Source organism: Entelurus aequoreus, linkage group LG26 (genome assembly GCF_033978785.1).
Source record: "Entelurus aequoreus isolate RoL-2023_Sb linkage group LG26, RoL_Eaeq_v1.1, whole genome shotgun sequence".
Taxonomy (NCBI): Eukaryota; Metazoa; Chordata; class Actinopteri; order Syngnathiformes; family Syngnathidae; genus Entelurus; species Entelurus aequoreus.
The window spans coordinates 1426695-1452105 of NC_084756.1; the positions used below are offsets into that span (position 1 = coordinate 1426695).

The 25411-nt window shown below is 37.5% G+C and overlaps 1 protein-coding gene across 3 annotated transcripts; it reads right to left on the minus strand.

Annotated features, from left to right (window-relative positions):
* Positions 1 to 9014: 9014 nt before the first annotated feature.
* yod1 (YOD1 deubiquitinase) lies at positions 9015 to 23997 on the minus strand. Of its 3 annotated transcripts, none has more exons than XM_062037652.1 (3): positions 23870 to 23997; positions 17875 to 18083; positions 9015 to 12564 (listed from the first exon to the last, which is right to left on the minus strand). In XM_062037652.1, exons 2-3 carry the CDS (start codon positions 18080 to 18082, stop codon positions 11885 to 11887), a joined length of 888 nt encoding a protein of 295 aa, XP_061893636.1. In that variant the 5' UTR covers position 18083; positions 23870 to 23997; the 3' UTR covers positions 9015 to 11884. The 3 variants fall into 3 exon arrangements, with proteins under 3 accessions (XP_061893636.1, XP_061893637.1, XP_061893638.1); XM_062037653.1 differs by having other exon boundaries at positions 17875 to 18087; positions 23870 to 23947; XM_062037654.1 differs by lacking the exon at positions 23870 to 23997 and adding an exon at positions 23729 to 23864.
* Between the last annotated feature and the right edge of the window lie 1414 nt (positions 23998 to 25411).

Genomic DNA, 25411 nt, shown 5'->3' on the forward strand with positions numbered 1-25411 from the left:
TATATATATATATATATATATATATATATATATATATATATATGTATGTGTATCTATATATATATATATATGTGTATCTATATATATATATGTATATATGTGTATCTATATATATATATATATATATATATATATATATATATATATATATATGTATATGTGTATATATATATATATATATATATATATATATATATATATATATATATATATAGACATATATATATATATATATATATATATATATATATAGACATATATATACATATATATACATACATATATATATATATATATATATATATATATATATATATATATATATATATATATATATACATATTATGTATAAGCATGTATATATATATATATATATATATATATATATATATATATATATACATATTATGTATAAGCATGTATATATATACTCTACCGTTTAAAAGTTTGGGGTCACATTGAAATGTCCTTATTTTTGAAGGAAAAGCACTGTACTTTTCAATGAAGATAACTTTCAACTAGTCTTAACTTTAAAGAAATACACTCTATACATTGCTAATGTGGTAAATGACTATTCTAGCTGCAAATGTCTGGTTTTTGGTGCAATATCTACATAGGTGTATAGAGGCCCATTTCCAGCAACTATCACTCCAGTGTTCTAATGGTACAATGTGTTTGCTCATTGGCTCAGAAGGCTAATTGATGATTAGAAAACCCTTGTGCAATCATGTTCACACATCTGAAAACAGTTTAGCTCGTTACAGAAGCTACAAAACGGACCTTCCTTTGAGCAGATTGAGTTTCTGGAGCATCACATTTGTGGGGTCAATTAAACGCTCAAAATGGCCAGAAAAAGAGAACTTTCATCTGAAACTCGACAGTCTATTCTTGTTCTTAGAAATGAAGGCTGTTCCACAAAATTGTTTGGGTGACCCCAAACTTTTGAACGGGAGTGTATATATATATATATTATATTACTGTAACTTGTTCTTAAAAATAGTAGTTATTTTGTTTGTCAAATTTAGTGTTTGTGTGTATATATGTATACTGTATATATTTATGTGTGTTTCTTCCTATACAGTATACATGTATATGTGTGTGTGTGCGTGTATATACTGTATATATATATATATATATATATATATATATATATATATATATATATATATATATATATATATATATATATATATATATATATATATATATATATATATATATATATATATATATATATATAGATACACATACATACATACATACACATATATATATATATATTATATATACACATATAAATTATGTGGGTCACGAGATACTTTCTCGTGGCCACGAGATACATGTCTAAAAAAAAAAAAATTCCCATGTCCCTTTAGGGGCTCCGTAATATATATATATATATATATATATATATATATATATATATATATATATATATATATATATATATATATATATATATATATATATATATATTTTTTTTTTTAGAAAAAGTTTCTCGTGGCCACGAGAAAGTTTCTCGTGGCCACGAGATACTTTCTCGTGGCCACGAGATACATGTCTAAAAAAAAAAAAATTCCCATGTCCCTTTAGGGGCTCCGTAGTTTTGGCTTAATGGTTTAATTTTTAAAATACTTATGATGTATTTCAAAGACTCAAAAGATATTTTGACTATAATAAAAGTATTTCAAACAAAATAAACAAATGAAAACAAAGCGGGAAAAAGGTATATAGTAAAAAACAAAAATATACAGAAATAAAATAAGTTTTTTATTGCTATTTTCAAATGTCATTTGGAATACATCAAAAGTAAGATAATATTTTAAACCAACAACTATTTTGAGACAAAAATAAATAAAAAATACAACTCATCTAAAATGTATTTATTTTATGTTTCCTTCCATTAAATAATATACATTTATACCTACATTTACATTAATGGTAAATTGATTTAAGCTAAATCAATAATCAATATTGGATAATTATGGAAAGGCTGCTATAGTCACACAAAAAAATTGCATTGCAAAATCTCCAATCTTTGTTTTAAATTACCACGTTAAAATATGGAGGAAATAAGCATCAAATAATGTCACAGCAATACTGATACTCAGTAAAATACTGACTAGTATAGTCAACCTTAAGGACTGCCATTATTATCTTTTTACGGCTAATAATGTTTGTAAAAAACTAAAATTAATACAGCAGCTGATCAAAGTGGTCGCAATAAAGAATCTTTGGAGTGATAAAATGTCCCTTAAAATAACAGTAAATGTAGGATTTATATTTACAAAACCCAAAACCAGTGGAGTTGGCACGTTGTGGAAATCGTAAATAAAAATAATACAATGATTTTCAAATCTTTTTCAACCTATATTCAATTGAAATTGTCGAACAGTTTAAGAACAACATTTCTCAACGAGCTATTGCAAAGAATTTAGGGATTTTGGAAACTGTGGATGTCGTGTCCTCCAGGACCAAAGCGGAAAAGAACCATCCGGATTATTATAGGCGCAAAGTTCAAAAGACAGCATCTGTGATGATATGGGGGTGTATTAGTACCCAATTTACACATCTGTGAAGGCACCATTAATGCTGAAAGGTACATACAGGTTTTGGAGCAACATATGTTGCCATCCAAGCAACGTCTTTTTCATGGACTCCCCTGCTTATTTCAGCAAGACAATGTCAAGCCACATTCTGCATGTGTTACAACAATGTGGCTTCATAGTAAAAGGGTGTGGGTGCTAAACTGGCCTGTCTGTAGTCCAGACCTGTCTCCTATTGAAAATGTGTAATATGAAGCCTAAAATACGACAACGGAGACCCCGGACTGTTGAACAACTTAAGCTGTACATCAAGCAAGAATGGGAAAGAATTCCACCTGAAAAGCTTAAAAAATTGGTCTCCTCAGTTCCCAAATGTTTACTGAGTGTTGTTAAAAGGAAAGGCCATGTAACACAGTGGTAAAAATGCCATTAAATTTTAAGTTAATGTTTATTTGCATTTAAAAAAAAAAGTTTCTCAGTTGGAACATTAAATATCTTGTCTTTGCAGCCTATTAAATGATAAATGGGTTATACTTGTATAGCGCTTTTCTACCTTCAAGGTACTCAAAGCGCTTTGACACTATTTCCACATTCACACACTGATGGCGGGAGCTGCCATGCAAGGCGCTAACCAGCAGCCATCAGGAGCAAGGGTGAAGTGTCTTGCCCAAGGACACAACAGACGTGACTAGGATGGTAGAAGGTGGGGATTGAACCCCATTAACCAGCAACCCTTCGCCATGCCGTCCCCAATTCAATATAAGTTTAAAAAAGGATTTGCAAATCATTGTAGTTTTTTATTTACGAATTACACAACGTGCCAACTTCCCTGGTTTTGGGTTTTGTGTATCTAAACATTGTTTTTAAAACAAAAATCGCAATACTCCTACTCAGCCATTGATGTACAGCAGAAAGTCAATTTGAGTTGAGTTGAGTTGAGTTTGAGTTTATTTCGAACATGCAAGCATATAACATGATACGTCACAATTTCCAGTTTCTCTTTTCAACATGGAGTAGGAAGAAGCAGAGTTTATTTAATCCTACCCCTTTTCTTTTACATAACAGTTGCTAAAACTTTTGTTCACTTCCTGTTCTCAATTTATTCACAATATACTCCATAAGTAATCACAATAAAAATAAATAAATAAATAATAATTGGTGAAGTAAGTTATATTTCATATGATCAGATAAGTGAGATTATTTTGAGAGTGAAAGAATGGATGGAGGAATAATTTCAGAATGTTTATCTTCTTTGTACTTTGTAAACACTTTAAGTTTGAAGAGTTTCTTGAAGTGGATCATATTAGTACATTGTTTGATTGCTTTGCTTAATCCATTCCATAATTTAATCCCACATACTGATATACTGAAGGTCTTAAGTGTTGTACGCGCGTACAAATGTTTTAAATTACATTTTTCTCTAAGATTATATTTCTCCTCTTTTTTTGAGAAGAATTGTTGTATATTCTTGGGTAGCAGGTTATAGTTTGCTTTGTGTATAATTGTAGCTGCTTGCAAATTCACTATGTTGTGGAATTTCAGTATTTTTGATTCAATAAATAAAGGCTTTGTATGTTCTCTATATCCAACATTATGTATTATTCTAACTGATCTTTTTTGTACCACCGTTAGTGAATGAAGTGTAATTTTTAATTATTTCCCCATATTTCTACACAATAACTCAGATATAGTAACACTAGCGAGCAGTAGAGAACATGAAGTGATTTTTTGTCTAGAACATGTTTTGCTTTATTCATTATTGATGTGTTTCTTGCTACTTTATGTTGTATATTTTTTACGTGAGATTTCCAGTTCATTTTATCATCAATCATTAAACCTAGAAAATTGGTTTCATTTACTCTTTTAGTTTCTACTCCGTCTATTTGTATTTGTGTTTGACTCTCTTCTACTGTTACCAAATAGCATTATTTTAGTTTTACTGAGATTCAACGATAGTCTGTTTTTGTCAAACCATCTTTTTATTTAGTTAATTTTTTCTGTTATTATTTGTATTACCTTCTGTGTGTTCTCTCCTGAACAAAATGCTGTTGTATCATCCGCAAATAATACTAACTTTAAATCTTTTGTAACTTTACAAATGTCATTTTGAGATTGAATAATTTAGGTCCTAGTATTGATCCCTGAGGTACACCACAGGATATATTTAGTGTTGTAGAAGTGTGTTCGCCTTGCTTCACGTATTGTTTGTTCGTTAGATAACTTCTGATCCAGTTTAGGACTAACCCTCTGATGCCATATCGTTCTAGTTTTATGATTGAACTATTGTGATTAATTGTGTCAAATGCTTTAGTTAGATCCATAAAAACTGCTGCCGCACATTTTTTACTATGTATTGCATTGGTAATTTCTTCTGTAATTTCAATTAAAGCCATTGAAGTTTAAACATTAGCTCTGTATCCATATTGGTTCTCTTCGAGTATTCTATTTTTATTTGTGAAACTCTCTAATCTGTTATTGAACAGTTTTTCAATAATTTTAGAAAATTGTGGAAGTAAAGAAACAGGTCTATAATGTGTAAATGGATGATGTCTCCAGTCTTATAAATTGGTGCAACTTTAGCTATTTTCATTTTGGTTTGTAAATTTACCTGTTTGAAATGATAGGTTACTAATATACATTAATGGTCCTGAGATCTCTTCAATAACCTTTTTTATCGTTTCCATATCAATTCCGTTACAATCAGTTTAAGTCTTGGATTTAAATTTTTTCACGATTGTAACTATTCCCTCCTGTGTCACATTACTGAGGAACATGGAATTGGGATTTCGCTCTATGGTATCATTATAGTCCTCAATTGAAACTGGGTCTGGAATCCTTTCTTCCAATTTTGGTCCAATATTTACAGAGTAAATATTGAAGCTTTCAACTACTTCCTTTGTGTTGTCATTATTTTTTATTTCCGTCTAAGAAGTATTGGGGGGTAATCCCTCTAGTGCCATTTTTAATAATGCTATTGAGGATACCCCATGTTGCTCTCATGTTATTTTTGTTCCTGTCCAATAATTCACTGTAATATTTTCTACATGATTGTAATATGTTTGTTAACTTGTTTTTATACTTTTTGTACTTAATTTCTGCCTCTGTGCTTAACGTTTTCTATATAGTGTATTCTTCTTCTTACAAGCATTTTTTAATCTTTTTGTCATCCATGGTTGATTCTTCTTTCTCTGCTTATTACTGCGTTGTTTCCATGGACAATGTTTGTCATAAAGTATTATGAACTTGTTTAAGAAATGTTCATATGCTTCATCAACCTCTTTTTCATTGTACACATTGTCCCAATCTTGCTTTTGTAGCTCAATTTTGAAAGCAATCATCCTCTTTGTGCACAGTCTTCGAAATGTCCTTTTGTCTTCCATGTTGTTCTTGTAGATTCCATCATATATTGTAAAAACTGGCAGATGATCACTGACGTCGGTTATAAGTAGACCACTTGTAGTGTTATCAAAATCATTGGTAAAAATATTATCAATAAGCGTGGCACAGTGTCCTGTGATTCTGCTTGGCTTTGTGATTTTAGGATATAAACTGATGCTGTACATTGTATCAATCGATAGACTTTTGCTTGTTAGGGTTCAATAACTCAATATTAAAGTCACCGCATAAGAAAATTATTTTTCGTACCATTGTCCATGTAAGTTGCTTGATCTATTCTTCAAATGTTTCTATACTTGACTAAGGTGATCTATATATACAACTGATGAATATGTTTTTGCTTTTTTCCTGACATATTTCAATGGTTATACATTCTATGATATTATCTAGAGCAAATGACATGTTTTTTACCACTTTGTAGTTCAGGTTCTTCATCACGTACACAGCTACTCCTCCTCCATTTTTGTTGGTTCTGTTGATGTAGTTTAGTTCATATCCTTCCAGATCAAAATCTATTCCTTTTTATCATCAATCCATGTTTTTGTGACAGCGATCACTTTGAAGAGTTCGTTGATGTGTTCCAAAAAGTTCTTAATGTTGTTGTAGTTTGCATACAAGCTTCTGCTATTAAAATTAATAATTGACAATTTGTTATCACATTTAATGTTGCTATTATTTCGCTCATCTGTATAATAAAAACAATTATTACTGATGTGGGAGAAAAAAATTGTATCTGGATCTACACCATTTTCTAAATCCTAGTTTTTGTGATCTTTGTTGCAGAAGTTTTTTAGTTCCATATGTTCTTGTTTAACAATCTTTGATGTTGCTTCAATAATCTCTATAAGTGTAGGTGGTTGCAATCCTGAATCTAAGTCTTCTTGTTTAGTCGTCCCTTGGAACATAGTAGTGTTGATGCTGAATTTAGGTGCTTGTTTTCTGTCAGAGTCCGATTTCATCGTTGTTGTGGAAGCTGTGTAAACTTTAAAAATTGTTCAGGTCCATGGATAAGTACTCTTGGACCTCCATTCAGCTTGATGTAGATTTTACAGTTGGCGCTCCAAGTTCCCTGGATTTTTCCCTGCTTTCTCAAATCGCGTGCTTTCTTGGCGATTCCAGCATTACGTTTTGTGAGATGCTCATTCATGTACACATTTGTTCCCTTCAGCTTCTTTCCCTGTCTCAGCAATGCCATTTTAGATTTTCTGTTTACGAGTTTCACGAGCACGACTGGAGTGGCGTTGTTGTTTCTTCTGTTCAGTGGGATGCATGTGTCGATGGTATTTATGTCAATTTCAATTTCCTTTGATTGCAGAAAGTTGACCACTTGGTGTTCTGTTGAGACAATATCCATTTCATTTGGTTCACCTTCATTATTCACAGCTTTCGCACAGGATCTTGGTTTAATTCGGTGCCCTGTCACGATGATATCATTCATTCGTTTATCCTGATCCATTTCATCTATAATATTACACAGCATGTTGTTGTCTTCTTGAAGGGTCTTGATTTGTTGGCGCATATATTCTTGAAGGGTCTTCTTTTGTTGGCACATATCAGAGGCTTCATTTTTCTGGTGGTGTTCACTTTGCAGACTTTCTATATTTTGCTGCAGACTTTTCACATCTTGTTTGTGTTCTGTTGTTGATTTTCTCAGATCTTTTTACATTTCTTCTCTCCATTCTTTCATTTCTTTAAATTCATGTAATATGTTTTGTAGTACCCCTCCTGTGTCTGCTGACACCGAACGTTTCGGGATTTCAGTCTTTCCTTTAACTTTTGGCATCGCGGCAGTCGCTGACACCAGTGCCTCTTGTGTCTTAAACGGCAGTTGCTTCTTTAGCGACTTGCGGCACTTTTAACTTTCAACAATTTCGTACCTTGCGCCGTTCAGAGAACAATTTGAAGTGTCAGCCTGTCAACTTATATCACTCTGCGACGTCGGAAGCACATTAAAACAGCTGTAAACTGACCGTAGCTTTTGGTTGCTTGGCAACAGCTTAGGCGAGGGCGGACCTACGTCACTTCCGCCTACCAATCCCCTATCAACCTGACTGGCGTTGAAAACAAACCGTCGCCATTACTCTTTAACCTGTCGACCTACGCTGATTAAACCCGTCATTCTGCCTCCAAAATGCCGAAAAACTGTGTTGTTTTTGGTTGTGCTAACCACAACTGGAAACAGGGAAAACAAAGGTCGTATTTTGTTCTGCCAAAGCGTGATAAAAGCCCACAGAGACGAGACAAATGGCTCGCAGCTTTACACCGGGAAAACGAGAACGGTTCTCCACTCTGGGTTTGTTTTTTAAAAACCCAACTGTTAAGTGCAAATTTAAACGAAACCGGTTTTCGAAAATAGCCTATACAGGCTATAGACTATATAGTATATACCGCATGTTATTTTTGTACAACAACTTCAGCTGTCGAACGTTATAAGGTGCAAATTCAACAAGTACAACATTAGCACGGACGGTATAGCCAAGTTGTGGTTAAGAAGGTGGATTTTTGTTCTTTATATTTACCAGAAACTAAGTGATCCGAACACACGACCCGGGACTTTGGGGGACTCCAGTGAGAACCGTCCTCGTTTTCCCGGTGTAAAGCTGCGAGCCATTTGTCTCGTCTCTGTGGGCTTTTATCACACTTTGCAGAACAAAATACGACCTTTGTTTTCCCTGTTTCCAGTTGTGGTTAGCACAACCAAAAACAGTTTTTCGGCATTTTGGAGGCAGAATGACGGGTTTAACCAGCATAGGTCGACAGGTTAAAGCGTAATGGCAACGGTTTGTTTTCAACGCCAGTCTGGTTGCTATGGCTCCAAGAACCCGTATGTAGCTCAGTTGCCCGGATGTCGGCCCTCACCTATTGTGGTAAGGCGCCGTTGGCTTGAGGCTAACGGCTCTTCCAACTCGCCTTATTTCAGCGTGTCAGTGCCTCTCAACTGACCAAAATCAGGTCGAAGATGCCAGGTGACTCTTCTGTGGTTGTGATCGCAAATCAGTGGTCAAAATCTTCAGACTCAACAAAAACTCCAGTATCAGAAGCGGAGCCTTTTTCTTTTGCATCCTTTTTTTATTGACAGGACGCAAAATCCACTTTGAACACACAATACTTTCTTGCTATAGCTTTTTAATTGTGACTCAACACAGGAGAAAAAACCTCAAGTACGTCCAGTTATTTTTGTAGTTTTTTGTGTGACATTCATTGTAGTGTCATGAGCACTTTTAATGCAACCACTCTATTAGTACGCTGACCAAAACCTAACAAAATGACAGGAATTGAATTTCATTTGAAAACAAAAAAGTGACACGACACAAAACATGCGGCCATATTAAAATATTGTTTCGGCAACTTGGTAGTAATGTTGAGGCCGCAATGAGTAAGATGCATTCCTGTGTTTGAACTGCACTTATTTTTGGAATTTTGCATTATTCCTTCATGAGACAAGAATGTTTTTCCCTTTTTCACACAATCTAAATCATAAACACTAGCAATAGGTGGCTAAAATCTATTCCGCTTATAAAGCGCTCTAAAAACATCCATCAATGTTTTATATACATGTTATGTGTAATGCAATAACAAACATTCATAATAACGTAACATTTGCCATATTTTGGTCATTTTAAGTATTGCTGGAAAAACATTTTTTTAAACGCATCGAAATGTTCACCATTTCCTTCAACAACACTACTAATCATGGCAGACTTGATGAGGGACAACAAAGACTACCTTGGGACAAATGATCCGGAAATGTCTATTTTTGAGCCTGAATATAAGGAGGATGACACACTACAAGTTTTAGAAGCTGAGTGATAAACAGGTGCAGCTTTAGTGAAACACGAAGTAAGCATCCTGTAGAAGTATTGCCGAGTGCTGAACAAGAAATACAAACTAAGAACGTAATAAAATAATCAGGGACAACATTTCTAAGATCCAAATACCACAGGCTAAACAGCATGTGCAAACAATAAAATAGCCTGTACTATTAGATCTACTAAGATTGCATGTACAATTGAAAAGTGGTGCAGATCGCCTTATATAAATGAAGATTCTGCGTGTATAATACGGGGCATCACCATGGAGACAGTAATTTACTGCACATCCGCGTTTTGGTGCTCCTACCACTTTTTATGGGCATTTTAAAAGCAGTCGTCGTTGCACATCGACATTGAAATCACTTTTTTTACCTTTTTATTTGTATGTGCTGTGAAGGTGCTCTCATAGGAGAGGCTGCACTTGTGTGCTCAAGGCGCAAACAAATATATATCAAGAAGTTATTGTCATGTAAGTGATATGTTAATAATAAATGTAAAAAAAAACTAACAGAAATTTTAAAAAAAACAACACCAAAATGCATCATTTGAATTATTTCAATCAGCCTCTTAAGTCACCCAGTATAAAATTGTAAAATGATGTTGCTACATCGACGATAAGTCTAATAATGATTTTATGTCAGTCCAAATATGTTGTAGGACAGAGGATTCTCGTCTGTCTTTGCAGCCGTGTGTCGGTTTGCACGTACTATTTCAGACCTGCTAAACAAAGGCGCTAGTTTAGTCAATCAGGCTGCACGTGCTAAATAATTATATTTGCATCGTCTCCTCCCAGTATTGTGGCCTTTTAACGACCAGCGTATATTTTGCATATTAATGAAGACAGAGACGTAAAATGGACTGCACGCCGTATTCTGCTCTTAACAGACGCAATGCACTTTGCACACGTTTTAGCACATGGGGGCCCCTACTGTACAATGTCTGCTCTTACTGGGATGTTTATATCTTTCAGCATGAGACTTGTATTCAATGTTTAGATAAATAATTCAGCATAATCTCAGGTAGAAACAATTCTGAAAGAAAACAAGCATCTTGTGGAGTCCTGCTAGCAATGTCTTCAGGTCTAAATTGAATGTCAAAGTTGATCAACTTCTCAGCTTTAGGCCACAACCTTCGACTATACACGTGTGAGGCATGATTTATAATCTACAATTAACTTTCACCAACTCAATGTCAATATTTGCAAAACCTAGGTTACCATCATGATCAATGTGGCGTGTTACTACAAGTAGTTCCTCTGCATTAGCTTTTACATTATTATCGTGATACTTTAATATGTGGGTCACAAGACGTAAATGCAGTATTGCTGGCGGTTTTTGGATGTTTTCAGCAGGTTAGCATTAGCTTCATAATTAGCTGTGGAGTACAAGCCGTATTTTACAATTTAAACTGCACAAAAAAGTGAAAAACCTTTTCTTGTCTTACCTAGGGATTGTGATCGGCAACATTTTTTCCAAAAGCAGCTTTAGTTTGCCGTGTGCTTGAAGTCACCACCAACAACTTTCAGCATGACTCTCCTGAAAAAGCCCCAAAAGAAAACCATGCCACTTCAGCCAAACGTCCGCAGCACCGTTATTTGCCATTTCTTTAAAAGCAACACTAAAAACGATTTTGTTTGAAAATGTGCAGAGTTGTCACAGAAAGCTGCTTCAAGCAGCTTTGAAGAGGCGCAAACACTTCAAATCACCACGTCAGCAGCTACGATTTGAGATATTTTCGCTAAAACCTTCCCTACTGAGGAGTTCTTGTGCCTCTGAGGGACCAGAATTTAATAATAAGCATGAACTTGTGTTGGGTGGGAACACTTTGTAGGAGGAAAAAGAAAGACGGAGGTTGGGTGGAGGTAACCAAAGAGCGTGTGCTGCACCCCAGTGGTGAGGTGTATCATGGCATATAAAGTGGTGACAATGTGGCAGTTCTTCTTCTCCATGTCGTGATCCACTGAGACCGGTACAGGCAGGTCCAAACATGGCGTCGGTCTTCAGTAGAAAGCGGAACACTGAAGGGTGTGTCGACATGGATGTCCGTGCGCGACGTGAGGTAGACAATCACATGACAAGTGGACGAGCGGCGGCTGTATTTGCGAAGGGGGCGGTAACAGTAGACTTACTTTCACACCTCACCAAAGTTGGTGTGGCCCGTCTCCTTGGCGTGTTCCCGCGCCTCCTTTTGTCCCACCAGGCCTGTCTGACACACCATGCAGCGCAACGCAAAGCGGTTTACGTCCGTGAACTGCCGCTTGCGGCGAGCCTCGTCCGCCAGCTCCAGGGCCTGAGCCAGGATGACGTCGTCGCATGTGGAGAAGACGGTTTGGGGCGGCGCCGCGGAGCCCTGCGCCCCTTTCTCCAGCGGGTCGTAGTGAATGCCGTCGTAGATGAGCAGCACGCGCTTGAGGTAGCCAGCGTCCTCGCCGAATCGGTCCACACGCACCGTCTGGGTGTCCACCACACAGATCTCGCACTGGTAGAACTTGGACAGGATGGACACCTCGATGGCGCCGCCCCACGTGTCGTCACGCCGGATCCAGGTGCAGTACTCCTCGTTGGTCTTTCCCAGCACCGCCTCAGAGTACGCCGCCGGGTCGCTGGACACGATCTGGGCGATGAGGCTGCGCATCTCGGGGGCGCGCGCCGGCTCGTACACGCCGCCCTCCACAACGTAGTTGACGCTGGTGAAGAGGCAGGAGTTGTCCGCCGGGACCACGCGCCGCGCCAGGACCGGCGGTTTGGTCACAGAGGGATGAGCGAGCGACTTTGGCTTGTTCTTTTCCTCCTCCACTATGAGCGTGTCTCCTGAAGGGGGCGACAACACAAACTAGGTCAGTATGGGGGCGTGGTTAGATCATACTTTCCAAACTTGAGACAGCCGAACTCGGGAGATGGGGGAGGGGTGAGGGTTGGGGTTGGGTTGAGGTGGGCGGGGTTGGGGGGGACGAGGTTTTGTGGTAGCGGGGGGGTGTATATTTTAGCGCATCATCCAAAACTAATGTAAAGTATCAAACAACAGAAGAATAAGTGATTATTACATTTTAACATTAGTGTAGATAGAACATGTTAAAAGAGAAAGTAACCAGATATTACAAGTAAATGAACAAGTAGATTAATAATTAATTTTCTACCACTTGTCCTTTATAATGTTGACAAAATAATAGAACGATAAATGACACAATATGTTACTGTGGTTAAGCAAACTAATTAGGAGCCTTTGTTTGCTTACTGACTACTAAAAGACAAGTTGTCTAGTATGGTCACTATTAGGGTTGTCCCGATCCGATATTTGGATCGGATCGGCCGCCGATATTTGCCAAAAAATGCATATCGGCAAGGCATGGGAAAATGCCGATCCAGATCCAGTTTTTAAAAAAATTGCGGTCAGTGTTTTCCAACGCAGATTTAAAGGCCTACTGAAATGAATTTTTTTTATTTAAACGGGGATAGCAGATCTATTCTATGTGTCATACTTGATCATTTCGCGATATTGCCATATTTTTGCTGAAAGGATTTAGTATAGAACAACGACGATAAAGATTGCAACTTTTGGTATCTGATAAAAAAAAGGCTTGCACGTACCGGAAGTAGCGTGACGTAGTCAGTTGAACATATACGCAAAGTTCCCTATTGTTTACAATGATGGCCGCATGAAGTGAGAGAGATTCGGACCGAGAAAGCGACAATTTCCCCATTAATTTGAGCGAGGATGAAAGATTTGTGGATGAGTAAAGTGCAAGTGAAGGACTAGTGGGGAGTTGAAGCTATTCAGATAGGGAAGATGCTGTGAGAGCCGGGGGTGACCTGATATTCAGCTGGGAATGACTACAACAGTAAATAAACACAAGACATATATATACTCTATTAGCCACAACACAACCAGGCTTATATTTAATATGCCACAAATTAATCCTGCATAAAAACACCTGCGTGTTTGTTATGCTAGCTCCTAGCTCCTCTGCTAGCTCCTAGCTCCATAGAACACGCCAATACAATTCAAACACCTGATCAACACACACAATCACTCAGCCCAAAAGACCGTTCACCTAACCCAAAGTTCATAAAGCTTATATATTTTTAAAAAGTTACGTACGTGACGCGCACGTACGGTCAAGTTATCGAATGTTTAGCAGCCAAGGCTGCATACTCACGGTACCTGATATTCAGCTGGGAATGACTACAACAGTAAATAAACACAAGACATATATATACTCTATTAGCCACAACACAACCAGGCTTATATTTAATATGCCACAAATTAATCCTGCATAATAACACCTGCGTGTTTGTTATGCTAGCTCCTAGCTCCTCTGCTAGCTCCTAGCTCCATAGAACACGCCAATACAATTCAAACACCTGATCAACACACACAATCACTCAGCCCAAAAGACCGTTCACCTAACCCAAAGTTCATAAAGCTTATATATTTTTAAAAAGTTACGTACGTGACGTGCACGTACGGTACGGTACGTGTTATGCTAGCTCCTAGCTCCTCTGCTAGCTCCTAGCTCCATAGAACACGCCAATACAATTCAAACACATGATCAACACACACAATCACTCAGCCCAAAAGACCGTTCACCTAACCCAAGGTTCATAAAGCTTATATATTTAAAAAAAAGTTACGTACATACGCAAAAAAAAGCCAAAGCTGCATACTCACAGTAGCACGTCTGCGTCTTTGTCATCCAAATCAAAGTAATCCTGGTAAGAGTCTGTGTTGTCCCAGTTCTCTACAGGCGTCTGTGTATCCAAATCAAAAGTCCTCCTGGTTAGAGTCTCTGTTATCCGAGTTCTTCCATCTTGACTGCATCTTTCGGGAATGTCAACAAAGAAGCGCCGGCTGTGTACTGTTGTGGCTGACTACGTTCGAAAAATACGTCCATTTCGCACCGACAACTTTCTTCTTTGCTTGCTCGGCTTCCTTCTCAATAATGCAATGAACATGATTGAAACAGATTCACGAACACAGATGTCCAGAATACTGTGGAATTATGAAATGAAAACAGAGCTTTTTCGTATCGGCTTCAATGTGGAAGGCATACCCGTGTTCGCCGGGCTACGTCACACGCATACGTCATCCTCAGAGGCGTTTCGAACCGGAAGTTTAGCGGCAAATTTAAAATGTCACTTTATAAGTTAACCCGGCCGTATTGGCATGTGTTATAATGTTAAGATTTCATCATTGATATATAAACTATCAGACTGCGTGGTCGGTAGTAGTGGGTTTCAGTAGGCCTTTAAATAATACATTCCACTTTTCTGCTGCTCCCTAATTTCCGTTCCGCATTTTCCAGCACACCTTCAACACATCCACAGGTCTGTGTCCTAACCGTTAAGACGGCCATGTGAATTAAAAGTTACCGGTAAAAATGTCAGCTGTCTCTGTGCGATATAGAAAATGACAATATCGTGATATTCAAATATACGTTCTCACGCAGTTGCTTTTAGCTGCTGGCATTACACGACAGGCTCTTCCCACTCCTTGTGTCTGCTTCTCACAGACAGCAAGCGCACCTTCTTACACACGTCACATACTGTCACATCATACGTCACATACGTATACGCCCTCTCCCAGCAGAGAGGTAGCAGCATGGCTAACGTTAGCTGTGATGCTAGCGTAGCCGTGTGAGCGGTAATAATGAAGGAAGAATTAATTAATTCCCAAGAAAAACAGCAGGGTGTCCATCGTCTGGCGGTGGTTTGGCTTCAAGCGGGAATATGTCGAACAGACAACCGTAATTTGTCAAGTGTGGGGCAAAAGCGTTGCTATAAAAAGTAGCATTACTGCTAATATGTAGCATCATTTAAAGTCCCCTGCTAGAAAATGAAGAGTGTTTGAAACTCTGCACGTCAACATCTCCATAGTGTATTATTCAAACTCACCTAATTCAGCTGGCTAGTTGTTATCAAGAACACTAAAACCCTTTTCAATATGAATCTGACAACTAAGTAGGCTAAATAACTTTAAACTTTAATACATGCTCGGATAAGGCCAGTATCGGTATCGGATCGGAAGTGCAAAAACAACATCGGTATCGGATCGGAAGTGCAAAAACCTGGATCGGGACATCCCTAGTCACTATTTTATTTAAGGACAAAATTGCAATAAGAAACATATGTTAAATGTACCCTAAGATTTTTGGTAAAATTATGCCAATAATGCCATTTTTTGCAGTACCCTTTATTTAGAAAAGTATCCAGATACATTTTGGTACCGGTACCAAAATATTGGTATTGGGACAACCCTTGTGTGTATAATGTAATCAGAATATATATAAATCATGAAAGTAACCATTTAAAAGCATACAAACTTGTATTTAGCTTTACTTTAGAATTGCAGTGTAATCAATTAGAAGGTAAATAACTTTTATCCTAAATAAATAAACAAATTAAATAGATTCTCATTTATGTAAGCAAAAATCAAACAAATATTGAACATTTCACATTTTTCCATTTGGAAAAACTAGGTCGAGTTGTCTTTGTTTGTTCACGGCATTCTCACTGGCTCGCCGTGTGATAGGCTCATATTGCCCCTCCAGTTTGAAGCTGGAATATTTCCACGACGGGACATTTGATTGTGTAGTTATATTTGTCCCTCCTAATTTTTGTTACTCTGTGGAACTTCTCACTCGAGTTGCGAGGCTCTCTGTACGGGCTTCCTGTGTGTGTACAGCTCCGCCCACCCCGACAAAGACTGTGAATGAGTAAAAAGAGCGTGTTCAGTTAATTCTACTGCAGAGACAGACAAACAAACGCCAGGCTCAACAATTCTGATTGGCCGACGTGTCTGACACATCCTTTAGTGATTATTTATCACACTACAGTAATTAAAACCTCGATGTCGATTCAATGTTAATTAATCGTGCAGCCCAATGCGAAAGTCTGGGATTAATGTCTTTTCTCACTAAATGTATATAATGTTGTTTTGACAGAAAAAATACATGCACTGCAAGTAATTTCATATATTTTGAACTCGATCTAATATTACATTCCGAACTTTTTTTGGAAAAATCTAAATAAGTACTCATGATTTTAGGACAAGTTTTCTTTTAAATTGTGCACAGTAAAAATATATTTTACAGTAAAAAGCTGGTAGCCCAGTCTCCAAAATTTTACCATAAATAAAAACACGATTGTTTGTCAATTTACAGTAACGGTCTGTAAATACAACTAGAGATTTTACAGTAAAAAGTGTGATGTTTTTCCATTTATATGCTGTTAAAAAAAAATCTTACATTTTACGGTAAAATGTTGGCAAGGTTTCTTTACTGTAAAATCTAGACATGGAAGACAAGAATGTTACACATAACAATTGTCACCTTCTACTAAAGAAATCCTCAGAAATACTACAAAATAATCATTTAAATACACCTTCCATAAAGGGTTAAAAGACATACTGTACACCATGTGTCCAAAGTCTGGCCTGGGGGCCATTTTTAGCTCATTTTTTTATTGACACGCGACACATTCTACAGACAAAACAAACACACTTTTCATTAGAAAACAAAAACAAAGGAAAAATGGGAGTTAAAAACTAAAATGGCCGTTGGACCTGTGCGTCTTCTAAATGGTGTTTGATGAACATGTGTACACATTCCTTGCAGCATATGGTAATATTTAAGTGTGCCAGCCTGGTTTAATAAAGATACTATTAACAATAACAAGAATAATTGTATTGTTTTTTGTTATGTTTCATGTGTATCTATGGACCCCGGGATGCAGACACAACAGGCAAGTGCAGAAAAGAATCCCCCTTCATTCGTGAAACACAGGTAAACACAAAAACAAAGATGTGCAGCCAGGAAGTGCACAACTGAACATCAGGTGTACAAAGTACACCTGTTGTTTGAGGTACAAAGCAAAACGATCCATTCCTGAAAAGCATCCTGATTGGCAACCAGGGACAGGCGTTCCCTGATTGCTAATCAGGGAACGCCTGTCTTCATTTGCTACCAGAGGAGTGGTAGCAAATGAAGGCAAACACAAAGTGGAATGAAAAATAAGAGTGCTGGACAGGAAATAATGCAAAATACAAGGAACTAAAAACTCTCATGTCGTACAAGAAAGTACAAACTGACAACAAGATGATCTTCGTTATTGCAGGTGTCCTACCAGACTTAATGGGATAGTCCTTGAGGTGGGCGTCACCGTTTCGCAGGTCCAGGCTGGAGGGCGGGTAGCCCACCATGATTTTCTGTACCTCGCAGGGGATTCCCGTCAGCTCCTCCACTTTCCTCTTCAACTCTCGCACGCACGACTGGTGAGTCAAGCCCTGCATGACATGGCTGCCGTTCTTGGTCTTGCAGCGAAGGCGCAACATCCTGCCTGAGGAGGCAGAATCGTTGAATGATGATAATAATAATTGGAGTATTGACATACACACATTACAATTCACAGTGCATCACGTTCTTGCTTCTTTAGCCTTCACTCAACTGCAGAGAGTACCAAACAGCTATTGAATATTTTAGTCATCTGGCGATTAGTTTGTTTGATTAATCGTGTAACTTCATATCCTCAATGTGTATTTTATAGGGGTGTAACGGTACACAAAAATTTCGCTTCGGTAGGTACCTCGGTTTAGAGGTACGTACATCTGAGGTTCATATCGAGGTTCGGTTGCTTTTCGGTACAGTAAGAAAACAACAAAATATAAATGTTTTGGTTATTTATTCACCAAATTTATAAACAATGGCTTTATCCTTTTAACATTGGGAACACTATAGTAATTCTGCCCACGTTAATCAACATTAAACTGCCTTAAATTGTTGCTCAGATTAAATAAAATGACAAAACTTTTCTTCTACATATAAAAAGTGCAACATTAAACAGTTTCAAGTCAACTCATCATGCTTAATTTATTACAGCATTTGGGAATCCTGTAGTTGATTTTTATGTAAATGTTATATTTTTATCAACATGTGATAGCAGGGACCCTGCCATTCAAAATTAGGCTGCTCCATTACTAATGATTAATGTAACTATAGCTGAAAAAATAGTACAATAGCAATAGGAGAGACTATTCATCCCTGAACACCATGGAGTTCATGTAGGCTTTATGATGCAGTTGCATTATTATATCAACTATCCGAGACAGAAACTCTTCATTTAACATAATGTCCTTTTTTGCTGCTTCAACACAGCTCAATCAACACAGAAAAAGGTAGTGAAAAAACAGACAGACAGTGCTTTGCTGTCCGTAACACACACGCACGCACACTGCAAAATGAGCTAACGTTACGCTAAAAGCGAATTAGCCTTCACCTCAAGCCAGGACTGCGAGCGAGCTGAACTGCAGTTTATATTTCTAGAACGTCAACGGGCTCATAGTGATGTTACTAGTAGTTGACTGGGAGGTGTTTATTATAATTTGGGGAGAGTCCGCTGCCTGATGCTTACCTGCTAAACGCTAAGCACTGACTACATGCGCTCTGAAGACGCACTGCTGATTGGCTGTTACCGCTCTGAATACGCACTGCTGATTGGCTGTTACCGCTCTGTTTGTAACCAATCAGATGGTTGTGTGGGTGGGACAATGATGGGTGCTGTGTAGAGTACTGACAGAGACAGGCAGAAGGAAGATGAGCAGCTTGTTAAGACTTTAGCTTAGGCGGCTACTTTATATGTTCGTGTGGAAACCGAATCCCCCGTACCGAAACGGTTCCATACAAATACACGTACCGTTACACCCCTAGTATTTTAGGGAACCAATATTTCTGCTTGCCATAACTTTCATTATTTTTTCGAATAAATGCACATCATTAACATTAAAATTTCACTTTTAAAAAGTATGCACAAATAAAAATTCAAGAAAAACTGCTGCATTGCTCTTGTGTGTGCTCTATTACAAGAGTTTGTGTATTTTGAGTTCCAGGGACTCCATGTGGTCTGAATTTGATAAATTTTTATTACTTACAAACTCAAAACTTTTTTCTAATCAAATTAATCATTGCAGCCCTAATTAGAGACAAGTTGTAAGCACAGGTGAGGCCTTCATTTACACTAATCCAATATATAATAGTTTTTAAACCCTAAATATTTACCGATGGCTGTATTGTATTCTAATCACATTGTTATAATTTTTAGGAACTATTGGATTTTGAAAAACATTTGTAATATATCTATAAACATTAAAACAATATTTATACAATGTCTGTAGTCTGAAGGATGATGTACAACGTCGCTGAGAATTTGGTCTGCTAACTAAAGTCTGCAGGGTCGATTCCCTTTACATTTACCGGTACTCACTAGTGGTGTATATCCTACTGTGATACAAATACATGTACTCACTAGTGGTGTATTTCCTACAGTGATACATGAACATGTACTCACTCGTGGTGTATTTCCAACTGTGATACATGTACATGTACTCACTAGTGGTGTATTTCCTACTGTGATACATGTACATGTACTCACTAGTGGTGTATTTTCTGCTGTGATACATGTACATGTACTCACTAGTGGTGTATTTCCTACTGTGATACATGTACTCACTAGTGGTGTATTTTCTACGGTGATGACTTCAACCAGTAGTTACCAAAGTCCAGATAGCTTTATTATTTCCTATTACTTCTTAAAGAAAAATATGAAATGTTACAACTTAAAGTCCCAGAAGAGTGGAAAAACAAGTTGCCTCTATATTAAAGCTATTATAATGATAAATGGGTTATACTTGTACAGCGCTTTTCTACCTTCAAGGTACTCAAAGCGCTTTGACAGTATTTCCACATTCACCCATACATTCACACACACATTCACACTGATGGCGGGAGCTGCCATGCAAGGTGCTAACCAGCACCCATCAGGAGCAAGGGTGAAGTGTCTTGCCCAAGGACACAACGGACATGACTAGGATGGTAGAAGGTGGGGATTGAACCCCAGTAACCAGCAACCCTCCGATTGCTGGCACGGCCACTCTACCAACTTCGCCACGCCGTCCCCGTTATCATATACATCTGATTTGTGACGCCAAAAGAGATCAAATAGTATCAATCTCACGGAGATTCTCGATACATTTTGAGAGATAATGAGGAAGCCAGTCATGTGATCCGTGACGTAGAGGAGGAACCATAGATCCTTTCCCCATCAACAACAAAGCTAATCAAGCAGACTTTGTGAGAGCCAACAACGATTACTTTGTGTTCGAGCTAAAAAATATAAGGTTCTGGATCATAATTTTTCCTAGAGAATGAGCAATAAATTCTAAACGGATGTTGCTTTATTTTAACACTATAGCATTAGCAGCATTGCTAGGTGCTAAACATACAAACTAACCACAATAAACCAAAAACCTGTACAATCTTCACTCTCGCTTGGATGCCGACTTACTGGACAGTGTGTCAACAATACCTCACTACTATCAATGCGCCGCTAAAACAGTCCGTCTGCGTTAGCGCTTATAATAACAATATCGCTCATATTTGGTTCATTTTCAGGTCACGACATGAAAATGGAGTATTGTTGGCGCTTTCTGGATGTTTTTAGAGAGTATGACAAAGGCAACAAAGCCATTTGTTGACACAATTGTTAAATATTGATTTACGATTTATAATGCTTAAAAAAGATTAAATAAAAAACAATATTTATTTCCAATTTTTGCGTATTTCTATGGTCAAAGTGCAGAAGTGTTACTCCAGTGACCTAGAATCTACAGAAATTGGCAAAGATATTTGGAGCAAAATATTCAAAATGGCTGACTGAATTTGTGGCATTTTGTGATGTTTAGGTGGTATTTTCAAATACTTTGCAGATTGTAAATACAAACAATGAAACACAAATAAGAATATAAAATCAACTTGTTTTTCCAATCCACTGCTACTTTAAGATATACAATTAAGCTATCATACTGATATAAATACCATTTTTGACATTTTATTCATACTGTTTGGCATGACTTTAACTACTTTTGCGGGGCTAAATTAACTAAAAAGTGAAGAATATCCAATATTTCAATGAAAACAGGCGAGGAGAACCCGTTTTAAATGATCGTAAGGTTTATTTTTATATTATCTAATGCTGTTAGAACCTCCTCAGTAATGTAGGGTAGTTTTAACAAAGATTTAAGGTGTACGTTCTGTACTTATTCGAAAAGTTTAATATGTGTATTATTTGGCATTTTGACCTTTATCTGCAGTACAGGTCAAAAGTTTGGACACACCTTCTTATTCAATGTGTTTTCATGACTATTTACATTATCACTGAAGGCATCACAACTATGAATGAACACATGTGGAGTTATGTACTTAACAAAAAAAGGTGAAATAACTGAACACATGTTTTATATTCTAGTTTCTTCAAAATAGCCACTCTTTGCTCCGATTACTTTTTCGCACACTCTTGGCATTCTCTCAATGAGCTTCAAGAGGTAGTTACCTGAAATGGTTTTCACTTCACAGGTGGGCTTGAAGCTCATCGAGAGAATGCTAAGAGTGTGCAAAGCAGTAATAAGAGTAAAGAGTGGCTATTTTGAAGAAACTAGAATATATAACAAGTTTTCAGTCATTTCAACTTTTTTAGTTAAGTACATAACTCCACATACGTTCATTCATAGTTTTGATGCCTTCAGTGACAATCTACAACGTAAATAGTCATGAAAATAAAGAAAACACATTGAATGAGGAGGTGTGTCCTAACTTTTGGACACACCTGGCACCTGATGAGACGGAGGAGGATCCAGGCCCGGACACTCCCCACAGTGCCCAGAACCTCCAAGCACCACCGGCGCAGCCCCAGGGCAGACCGTCGGAGGGGGGACGCGTGGCGTAGAGCGCTACCTGGACACAAGTCGAGGGACTGATCACCCTCGGCTGGGTCGCCGGGGTGAGGGTGTTTGATTAAGACCCGAAACACCCTATGACCCCGGGAAAATCACTGATGATGTGTCCAGGTTGCACCGTGAGGTGTATTATTATAAACCTGTGCTGTATATCGGCCTCTATTTTATCGTATACAACAAAACTACATAATCAGATACAATATACACACATATGGTACCAGTGTTTAAAAAAATAAACAAATATTTCTCCTACGATCTTGCACGCATGTACACAGAATATCTCGTGCTCAGCTTTCAAAACTTCTGTTGATTTTTTATACTGGGGAATCCAGTTTTTGTCCTTCATCTGCAACGATCAAGCTCATTTAAAAAGTGTAGCGAAAGTCATGTTACATGATTCAATCAAATGACGCGAAAAGAAAAGATATCACGGCCAAAAATCACAACTTGGTGTAAATATATTGACAAGTAGGAGACTTATTATATACATAAAAAAGAGGCAGCATTCTTATACTTTCTGTAACGTCCCGGAAGAAATGTCAGCCATCTTGAAAAATGTCTCTACTACAATTTACGTAAACATTTTCATTTAAATATTCGCAATATTTCAAAGTGCCTCACAAGGAAACCTTACAATATGTTATAAACTGCTATGCAATTGAGTGGACGGCGAGTTATTTTAACTAATTTTCCAGTGGAAATTTGCCATATTTTGCAATGCAAATGTTGATGCTCCTCTCATACACACGTTATAAAGGTAACTTAACCACAACATTAGCGCCACATAAAACATTATGTCGCTACTGGTCTACCGTTTCCAAATAATTAGGTTAAAAAAAACAATTACTAACTACTATTCATGTTTAACTAACTTTTACTGTAAATGTTGGCCATCAGCCCCTTTGACTACTAATAATCGGTATCTACTCACAATAAGTGATCTGGCGATGACAATGCACACTAACATAAAAGGGGAACAAAACAGCTGACAGCAACATTGTTTTGTTTCACTCTTTTGTTCGAACACTTTTAACACCGACGCTTTAAAACGCTACGGAAAGGGTACCAAGTTTTTCCAATTTCATCCATTAAACCTCCCGTTAACTACTGAGCAGCGTTAATTCTTATAAATGTAACTTATTGGCGGCGCTAAATGTGTGCTGAGCTGAAGCTAACCTGCGCTAGCATGCTAACCTGGCTAATAACTGAACGCTGAGCGGAGAGTTGCCGCCAAAACGACTCAACTTCGTCTCGTTGGCGACAAAAAGACAACGCGTCAGTCAAATAAAGACGGTTAAGGGTGCGTTCATGACGTCACTTCTAATTTGCTCTTACCTGTCGACGACTTGCTGCCTCGCCTCAAACAAAAAAACGACCACTTCGAAGGCTGTTACGTCATTACGCGCGGGCGACGTCACGACGCTGCGACTACCGTAAATCCTCTAATAATTCCTCAAAACGTTTTTCTTCTTCTTTTGATTTTTATGGCAGTTGGCAAGCAACCTTGTGGTGTGCATTACCGCCACCTACTGTAATGGAGTGTGGACCGAGGTGGAGCTGTCACGCCAAATTTCTTCCCTCTACAAAAACCTTCCCTCCCCCATTTACTTCCGTGGTCATGTTTCCTCTTACATCATTGACAGCGATCGATAGCACTTCGGCTTTGACTGCCCGTCGCTGGAAGGATACTTCGTCTTTGACAGCTGCTGGAATCTGAAGAAATTGATTATTGTTTTTTTTTGTACAGGCGCGAAACAGGACAGTCGCGTGCCAGTTAAGGACCCCCGGCAACTTTGTGATTTTATTGGACAAGCCCCGGAAGTAAATGGGGGAGGGAAGGTTTTTGTAGAGGGAAGAAATTTGGCGCTCTATATTCTTTTATTTAACCCAGTATTTTTTTTAAATTTGTATATTGCTTTATAACATGTGTGTTCTGAGTGCAATCCTAATATATCTTCCACTGCTAACCTAATATTCTCTTTCGCTAACTTATTTCCCAGTATTTCCCTTTCTCTATTATATTTCCTACAATGTATTAAAACATGTCCTACATTTTCTATCTGTTGGCAAGAATCACACAGTCCTGTAGCATGTTTCCTATCAATTTCAATGAACTATTTAGATATGTATGTCCTAATCTCATTCTAGTAATAATGTCTTCTTCCTTCCTATTTCTATTGCCTCCTCTCATTACACCTACTCTCCTCTGGACTTTGTAATACTCTCTACCTTTTGTTTCCTTATTCCAATTATCCTGCCACTTTTTGTTGTGTTATATCTTAATTATGTTCTTCACTTCTTCTTTACTGTGCTTAATCTCCATGTTTACTTCTGTTTTAGTGGTTGCTTGTTTTGCGTACTTATCAGCTAATTCGTTCCCCTCAACTCCTACATGAGCAGGAACCCAAAGAAATGTTACCACACCTCCCGCTTCATTTATTCTGTAGACTGCCTGAACTATTTCATAAACTAAATCTTGTCTTGTTTCTGATGCTATGTTTTTATGCTAGTCAATGCACTGCTGGAGTCCGAGCACATGGCTGCTTTTCTTGCTTTATTTTCCTCTATCCAATGAATTGCCATATAAATTGCTACCAATTCTCCCGTAAAAACAGATAACTTATCACTAATTATTTTATTTAATACTATGTTTCCTTGTGGGATAACAGCTGCTGCTCCTACCTTATTATTTATAGTTTTTGATGCATCTGTGTACACCATGATGTTGTCTAAAAACGTTTCCTCAATCCATTGTTCTATCTGGTAACTATTTAAATATCTATTCTTTAGTAATTGCATGTTTACATTTGGGTTTTCATACATCCACGGTGGTATTGCGGGGATTGGTACTGTAGGGGTAACTTTAATATTATCAAT

Coding starts and splice junctions, on each gene's coding strand:
- yod1 (XM_062037652.1), bottom strand. CDS start 18,082: ATGTTGCGCCTTCGCTGCAAGACCAAGAACGGCAGCCATGTCATGCAG. Junction 12,565..17,874: donor GGACTATCCCATTAAGTCTG/GTAGGACACCTG, acceptor CGCCCCCTTCAG/GAGACACGCTCATAGTGGAG.